Here is an 8,975-nt window from a genome sequence, read left to right on the forward strand (position 1 = left end):
TTTTTTCCCCTCCCCCTCCCTTCCTCCTCCCCTCTCCCCCATGCACCCTTGATAATTTATAAATCATTATTGTATAGCAAATCAAGATTTAAAGTTACCATGAGACCAGGTATGCTTTATTTTATGGATGCAAGGTTGTTTGGTTAAAGATTAGTAAATTAATTCCAGTATTTTATCATGTGAACATTTAAACCCCCCAAAATAATGTCAATAGATGCTGAAAATGTCAATGAAATTAAATCTCCATTTTTTCATAAAATAATTTTGTTAGAATAACTCACGGCCATCACACTGATTCGGACTCCTAGAGACCCTATAGGACAGAGCAGAATGGCCCGTTGTTTGCTGAGACTGTAACTCTCCATGGGAGTAGAAATCCTTTCTTCTTCAAAGCAGCTGTTGGTTTCAAACTGCTGACCTTGTGGCTAGCAACCTGATATGTAACTGCTAGGCCACCAGGGCTCCATTCTTGTTAGGACAGTAGGAATAAAATATTGTTCACCTGGTAAAAGCCATCTACAAAAAACCTGTAGCAAAGATCACGTTTAACTATGAACTGTTCGAGCATTTCCTTTAACATCAGGAATAAGCGTGACACTTTGGGCTGCGATCCCAATGGTCAGCTGTTCGAAACCACCAGCACCTCATTGGGAGGAAAACTGGGCTTTCTACTCCCGTTGACAGTTACGGTCTCAGAAACCCTCCAGGGTTCTCTATGATTCAGTATTGACTCAATGGCAGTGAGTTGGGGTTTATTTTTTTAGTTTATAACATTGTACCCACTGCCATAAGACAAGAAAAATAACAGGTGTAGACCATAGATCAGTTTTCCCAAAGTGTCGGGAGGGGCTACACTGAAAGCAGATGCCTACACTTTATCCTGGGTTGCTGGCTATAATACAAAGTGTTTCATGGGTAGAGGGCCCTAAGTAAAAAAAAATTTTTTTTCTTAAATGGGAGCAGTATGCCAAAAAGTTTGGGAGCCTATAGTGTAGATGAAGACAAAGCTGTTGTTGCTTGCAGATATTATGTTATCCATAGAAAATCCCAAATTCCTCAGTGGAAAAGCTATGGGGGTAAATGCCTAGTGGAAATCTGTGGGTGGAGCAAAAGAAATAGTAACATCGTATTTGTCATAGGATTATTTATGATAGGAGGAAAAAGGGATATGATCAGAGAGGGGTTTGCAGGGGCTTCTAAGTGGTTATGCTTTCAGCTGCTAGCCTACGGTCAGCAGTTCAAAACCACCAGTCGTTTCTCAAGAGAAAGAAGAGGCATTCTCAAAAAGAATTACAGTTTTGGAAACCCACAGGAGTAGGTCTGCCCTGACCAACTAGGTGGCCATGCACCCAGAGCCGATCCGATGGAAGTGAGTTTGGTTTAGTTTTCTAAGCTACAAAAAGAAATGTTCAAACAAACAAACAAACAAAAATGTTATATTGATTCTTTTTTTTTCTTTCAGTGAAGCCATATCACAAAATATCAAATTTATTTATTTATTTTTAAATCATTTTATTTGGGGCTCATGCAACTCTTATCACAATCCATACATGCATCAATTGTGTAAAGCGCATTTGTACATTCATTGTCCTCATCATTCTCAAAACATTTCCTCTCCACTTAAACCCCGACATTAGGTCCTCATTTTTCCCCTCCCTCTCCGCTCCCCCCTCCCTCATGAGCCCTTGACAATTTATAAATTGTTATTTTGTCATATTATATTGATTCTTAAAAATGATTTTCTCTTTTGTTGTTGAGACTATACACTGAACAGTTTCTACATGACCACAGAGCTTCACAAATGCTGTGGAAATATGGACTTAAAAGAAAATGAAACTGGTCTTAAGCTTTTTGAAGCTCACACACGATTCATTGACGTTGATGATATTCTCTCAGTTGTTCAATCGTCCGCAGCCTTCTTTTCTGAGTTGTTCTTCCCGTTAACGTAAACTCACTGCCCCCCAAGGTTCCTGTCTAGTCTTTTTAGTTACTGTTGTCAATTGTATGGCAAGTGGGTAGATCTTTAAACAGCATAATGCTCAAGGCAGAAGTCTCTACTAGTGAAACGATAAGTCTGGTTTGAAGAAGACTTCGGGGTGTTTTTATCTTAAAAAAAATTATCTTAGGGTCATCGTTTCAGAGGTTCATCTAGCCTCCGTGGCTCCAGAAAGTCTAGAGGCCATGAGAATTTGAAATTCAGGTCTGCGATTTTCTGCCACTTGATCAGGATGCTTCTACAAAATCTTCGATCAAGATGTTCAGTAATTGTCGCCAGCCACCACGCAGTTCTCCTGGTTCCTGGAAGCCATTAGTCACACATTCCACTTCCTTCTCCTGTCCTTCCTCTGTTTCTCCAGAGGAACAAAGATGCCGTGGGTAGCCACGGACAAGCTTTTAAGACCCCAGGCACAAAGCAGGGAACTACAAAGTAGAACAGAGACGCACTAAACACATGATCAGGCCAATTAACTGGGATGTCCCATGAAACCATAACCCTAAACCTCCAAACCAAGAAACCAAATCCCATGAGATGTTTGGCTGAACATACGCCGCCGCAGCAGCTCACGTCTTCCTCTCCCATCGCTGTAAACACATCTATCACATCTTGCTGGAGGCAGGCAACGTATTGACTGCAGTTACACGAATCGGCTCTGTGACCCTCCCTTAAAGCCAAAAAAGAAAGGTGCTGCTTCCTGTTCTGATGGTGTGAGGATTCTCTTGTCTCTTCTGTGAACTGCATAGGCTCTGGGCATCAGTTTGCCTCTGCGGTATTTCCGCCAGCACGTCTTCGCAGGACAGTTGCAGGTGGAGTGGTCTCCCCGGTCCTAGAATAGAGCTGTTGGCTGCCCAGTGCTCTTGAGTTGGCCCTGACTCCTGGCATCCCCCGAGGATGAGAGAAGGTAGCTCTGCCCAGTCTCGCACCATCTTCCTGGTTGTTGCTATGCTCCGGTCCAGGTCTGCTTTTATCCCGAGAGCCTCCCAACCCTGGGCTGCTGGTGGGTGGAGTGGGACAGGAGAGAGGATCGGAGGTGAGAGGGGGTAGGCACAGGAGTCCAGGTGGACAGTCTGTGAAGTCAAAAATAACTCCCCTGAGGAATGGGCTCCTTAGAACAAGGCATTCAACACACTGAACAGACAGCATTGGACGGTCTTTGCTTGTAACCCAGTGGGTTTCCACTGGCTAATTAGAAAAGGCTTTGTGTTCTTTCTCCCTTGGTAGAGAAAAAAGCAAGGCCCTCGACCAGATCGACTGGCACAGTGGATGCCACAATGGGCTCCAGCGTAGGAACAGTTGTGTGGGCGGGGCGGGGCGGGGCAAAGCGGTGTGTCACTCAGAGGGTCTCTGTGCGTTGGACCTCATGAGCTGGCACCACCACCACCACCAGCTTGTCTTAGTAACACCTGGTGGTAGACGCCTGAGACAGCTCACTGCCATCGAGTCTGTGTGACGCTCAGCACCCCAGAGGACAAAGCCGAGCTGCCCCGTGGGTCTCTAAGATTTCAACCCTTGGTGAGAGTAGAAAGCCTCTTTCTCCTGTGGAGCAGCTGGTGATTTTGAACGACTGGCCTTGCCATTAGCCGCTCCCAACACATAACCCCCTATGCCACCAGGGCTCCAGAATAGACTGTCCCCTCCCCATGTCCCACCCCATGTGGTTAGGGATGCCGAGTGGATCACCATGAAGCCCCACCTCGGTTATGCTGGCCCCGCTGTCGGAACGGGGCGGTGAGCGGGTGTGGCCTGTTGTCTCCAGCAGATACTCGGGGCCATGGAGTCTCAGGTGGCGGGGGGCCCGGCAGGCCCGGCCCTGCCCAACGGGCCACTCCTTGGTACAAATGGAGCCACTGATGACAGCAAGACCAACCTCATTGTCAACTACCTGCCCCAGAACATGACCCAGGATGAGTTCAAGAGCCTCTTCGGCAGCATTGGCGACATCGAGTCCTGCAAGTTGGTGCGGGACAAGATCACAGGTGTGGCTGCCGGTGGGTGGGGTGGGGCGGAAGAAAGGACCGGAGGGGAGAGGTGGTCGGCTGCCAGGGTACAGGTGTTCCATCGATGCACCCAACAAGAACACCCAAGAGGAAGGGGCTCCGGTGGGCTCTGGACTGAGCACTGGCACAGGGGCAACGTGCGCGCAAAGGCAAAGACAGGAAGGCCCAGAGGAGGATGGAGGAGGAAGGGGCAGGCTGGAAATGGGGTGCCAGGGCTGCGGCCCTGACAGGGGGCGCTCTGCACATACTTTGTTGAAAGGGAAACGAATTGACAGTGCCAACGCTCTCTTAAAACAGTGCCATGTTCCCCTCCCCGCTCCCCCAAGAGCACAGGTGTGCTGGGGGTAGGTTGGCCTTCGGGAGTTGGAGGTGCGATGGGAAGACAGGTGGGACTCTAGATTTGGGGGCGTGGGGCTCTGGAAGAGCAGACAAGGGTGACATCTGGGTTCTCACAGCCTTGGGGGCAGGGTTTGGGAGGACGCTGGCAGGCCTGGGGCCTGAGTGGACGGTCAGGTCATCGTCCTGATCCTACCCACAGGGCAGAGCCTCGGCTACGGGTTTGTGAACTACTCTGACCCCAACGATGCCGACAAAGCCATCAACACCCTCAACGGCCTCAAACTACAGACCAAGACCATCAAGGTAGTGCCGGCCTGCCGCCTGCCCCCCCCCCCCATGACCCCCATCCTTCTCCCTCCCACTGCCCAGCTGGAAGCTGGAATCTGTCCTCCAAGGCCTCCGGTTGGGTCACCTGCTCCGTCCCATGGGTCGTCTCCAAACACCCGCCCCCCCTTTACCTCTCTGAACCGGTGCCCTCACCTGTCAGTGGGGACAGTAACAGCCCCGCCCCCTTGTCCTCTGGAGCTGAGTCAGCTGGCCCCAGAGGTCCCAGCAGTAGCAGCCGCAGCAGGAGTGACCAGGGTCCAGTGGGCAGCCCCTCCCTGCCTTTGTCATGGAGATGGAGGGGTGGAGCCCGTCTGCCATCTGGACCCTAATTAGGGTCTGCAAGGGTGGGGTTGAGGGCCCACACCTTTGTGCAACACCCCCTCCCCTCGCAGCAGCTGCAGCTGAGACCCTGGGAGCCCAGGTTCCCTGGGGTGGGGGGATGTCTCCATGGAAACCCCCCCTCTGAGTTCGCCTGGGGGTGTCTGGGCTCCACCCGCAAATCTGCTCCTGGACCTTGGGGGGTGGGGGAGGGGCGGAGCACCCATCTGGCCTCCGCTTGCCTTGGGAACAGAGGTGCAGGAATTTGTCCCTCACCCCAGGAGGTGGGGCGTGAGATCCTGACCCAGTGGCCAGCTGGACCCAGAGAGGTGATCACAGGTCCCACCTGGGCACCTAATAACCAACAGAGGCACCGTGTGTGCACAAAGGAGCATGCATGTGGAGGACTCTGAGTGTCCTTTGGGGTCTGAGACACAGTGTGGCGTGGGACATGGTGTTTTGCGGCTCTGTGACATGGTGTGTGGGCCTGTCTGTGGGACGTGGTAGCTTTGTGCTTGTGAACATGGCGTTGGCTTGGCAGGTACTCTGCAACACCCTGGCTGTCACTCTAGCTTGCTGGGACAGGATGGGACCATGTGGTGCGTCCAGCTGTGACAGGGTGTCTGTGTGGCATGGTCAACGCTGTGTGGGTGTGTCTCACTGTGCCCCATGCGGATGAAACGGGTGTGACCATGTGTGCTCAGTGACGTGACAGGTGTGGGGTTCCCCAGCTGTCCCCGTAACTAGGTAAGGCCCCGCTGTCCCCTCACCCCCATGCGTCCAGGCACGGTGGCCGAGGCTATGATGTAGTGTGGCCTTGGTGGGCTCCTGCCTGTGGGAGTGTGTGGTGGTGTTTCATCCCATGTGGGCCCAGCAGAATCTTCACCCATTATTTCCGTGGCCTACTGGGTGCCAGGCCTCATCCTGGAAACGGGCCGGGAGGAAGTCCCCTGTGTGCTCCTGGGGAGCCCACCTTTAGGTGGGAGACCCACCCCCAGGACCACCCACCTCAGAGAATCCTATTCCGTGGCCACCTTTGTCTGCCCTCCGCTGCTCCCAGTCCCCCGGAGCTCTGGCTCCCCCCAAATCTGACCCCCCAGGGAGCCCCCTCATAGCTCAGTCAGAGAGAGACGCTTCACATATTTGAATTCCAGGAAGAATAGCTGCTCCTAGGTTTGTTTTGTTGAAAGACCCCAGGTGCACACCATGGTCTGTCATACACACCCCCTCCCCCGCCTCAGGAGCGCCCTCGGCCCAGCTGTTTGCATGCCTTGGTCCCTCTTCTGAATGAGCTATGCTGAATGAAGTCCCCCTCACAGCTCCCCGCCCCCAAGAGAAGTCCAACCCTTGACAATGACCCTATCAGCCCAGAGGTTATTCTGTGAGATAAAAGAAATGCAGAGAAAAGACCTCAGCAGAAAGGTGTGGGAGGGGAGCTTCGGCTCCTGCATGCTGACAACCCCCTCCCCCCCAAAACACACACACACACACACACACACACACACACACACAGAGCTGAGGGTCACTCGTTGTGGGGCGGGTCCCTCCAGTCTCCCCCCCGCCCCAGGACATTTATAGACACACAATGAGATGGGGTCACACACACACACACACACACACACACGGCTTTGTCAATGGACTTTTCTTTCCCTCCCTTTACAATACGCACCACTGTCTGGGGGCGGGGGGGTAGGGACACACGTTCTAAACAGCTGCAGAGGCCCATTGTTGGGCCAGACCCTTGCCAATGGCAGGAACCAAATGATTGCACCCAAACGTGTCCCCGTCCACAGCAGACAGCAGTGCCTGGAGAGAGTGAAGGAGGGGGCACATTCGCAGGAGAGAGGCCAGGGGTGGGGCGGGGGTGTCTCCACAACACGCAGAGGCAGAGGAAGCAGCGGGTGCAGAGCCTGAGGTGGGACCGTGGTGACTGGAGTCAGGGGAACGAAGCAGGAGGTGACGGGCAGCCGGTGCAGAGCCTGGAGACCCAGGAGGGGACTTGAGGGAGGTGGGAGCTGGGTGCCCCGACGCAGGTGTTCAGGGGCGCCCTCCAAGGAGGTCAGCCTGCAGGGGCGAGGACAGGCCTGCGGAGGAGGAGAATGGAGATCCAGGCAGAAGGCGGTTAGGGGCGTCGGAGCGGGTGGGAGAGGGACAAGTGTTAAACTCAGGATGCTGGGGACGGTGGTGGAGACCGGAGCCTGAGCCCCCAGGATGGCAAGTGGGAGCAGGTGGGGGCAGGCAAAGGTAAGAGAAGGCCCCAGGAGATTCCCCCATGGGAGCCTGGGAGGCAGGACTTGCTGGTGTTTAAAGCCCCGAGTGCTGCCTGTAGGCTGGAAGGCGGAGGAGGGGCCACAGGCCTGGCCCACTTTCTACTCGGGCTGTTGGGGGCTGTGGTCCCGGGCGGTGTGGCCCCGTACACTCAGTGCCAGCAGCCCACGTCGTCATGGCTGCAGCCAGCCCGCCACCCCCCACCCACCCACCCCCGCCCCACGTCCTGTGGGTGAATGAGGCAGCTCGGTGACTCGGCAGCGGTTTGGATTGGCCTTCCCCTCATCTCTGCCCAACCGCCCCCACCCCCAGGTGTCCTACGCCAGACCCAGCTCCGCGTCCATCCGGGATGCCAACCTGTACGTCAGCGGGCTGCCCAAGACCATGAGCCAGAAGGAGATGGAGCAGCTCTTCTCCCAGTACGGCCGCATCATTACCTCCCGCATCCTCGTGGACCAGGTCACAGGTCAGGCTGCCAGGAGGGGCCTAACGGGGCGAGGGGCAGAGGCAGGACCCAGACGGAGACATCTCAGAGGTCAGGGCAAGGAGCCGGTGAAGGGGTCAGCCGGGATAATGGGGAGAGGGAGGGGGCCGTGTCCTCATGGTGCCCTCACACCTGGCAGGCGTGTCCCGGGGCGTGGGGTTCATCCGCTTCGACAAGAGGATCGAGGCCGAGGAGGCCATCAAAGGACTGAACGGGCAGAAGCCGCTGGGCGCGGCCGAGCCAATCACGGTCAAGTTCGCCAACAACCCGAGCCAGAAGACAGGGCAGGCCTTGCTCACTCACCTGTATCAGTCGTCCGCCCGGCGCTACGCAGGCCCCCTGCACCCCCAGACGCAGCGCTTCCGGTGAGCCCCCTGCCACCAACCCGCCCCCCTACCCCCGGGACCCAGAGGCAGCTGCCCTCCCTGAACCCCCACTCCTGCAGGATGGAGAAAAACAGGGACGGTGCCCCCACACCAGAGCCACTGAGGGCAGCCAAGGGGCAGTGTGTGGGTGCTGCCCCCACTGCTGGGGGTATCCACGTCGGGGTCTGGATTTAGCTGCCCCGACAAGTGGCTGTTGTCTGCACTGCAGTTTCGTCTGCTAAGTGCTTCCCGAAGGAGCCCTGATGCACAGTGGTTGTGCGCTTGGCTGCTAACTGCAAGGTCAGCAGTTTGAAACCACCAGCCGTCCACTCCACAGGAGGCGGACGAGCCTTTCCACTCCCACACAGTCACCGTCTCGGGAACCCACGGTTCTGCCGTGTCCCATAGGGTGGCTGAGAGCGGGCATCGACTCAGCGGGCAGGGAGCTCTCGTTTTGTTTCCTTTGAGCGCCTCCTGCACACGGGCTCCGCACTTGGCCTCTGGCCTGAAGGCCGGGGTTCACCCTCGCCGAAGTGCTGCAGATGAGAGGCCGGGGCACAGCCACATGAGTGAGGCCGGCCCTGCTTCTCCCCAACCGAGACACAGACCAGCCAGACAGCCCTAAAGAGGCCTGAACCCCAGCCCCTGCCCACGCTCGCTCTCAGCACTCCGCCCGCAGGAGACCAGCACGGGCACCGATCTCATCTCAGGTGCCTCCCCAGCCCACGAGGACACGACACGTGCTCGAAGAGTGGACTGCGGTGCCCCTGTCGCCCTTGTTAGGGATTAAATTATCCACCCAGAGAGGCCGGGCCCCTGCGCTGGAGGGGGTGCGCTCGCAGGCGGAGGGGGAGGACGGGCCAGGCAGAGGCGGTGCC

General features: G+C 55.6%; 1 protein-coding gene across 1 annotated transcript in view; it reads left to right on the forward strand.

Moving 5' to 3' along the window:
• The window catches only part of ELAVL3 (ELAV like RNA binding protein 3), an 18,384-nt gene that overhangs the window by 6,803 nt on the left and 2,606 nt on the right, over positions 1-8,975 (forward strand). The window contains 4 exon segments of the mRNA XM_045290283.1: positions 3,756-3,975; positions 4,535-4,638; positions 7,561-7,714; positions 7,872-8,108. Coding sequence (XP_045146218.1) covers positions 3,756-3,975; positions 4,535-4,638; positions 7,561-7,714; positions 7,872-8,108 — 715 coding nt within the window.

The sequence above is a fragment of the Echinops telfairi genome, unplaced genomic scaffold (assembly GCF_000313985.2).
Source record: "Echinops telfairi isolate 266 unplaced genomic scaffold, ASM31398v2 ScPeMD7_36;HRSCAF=134, whole genome shotgun sequence".
Classification (NCBI taxonomy): Eukaryota; Metazoa; Chordata; class Mammalia; order Afrosoricida; family Tenrecidae; genus Echinops; species Echinops telfairi.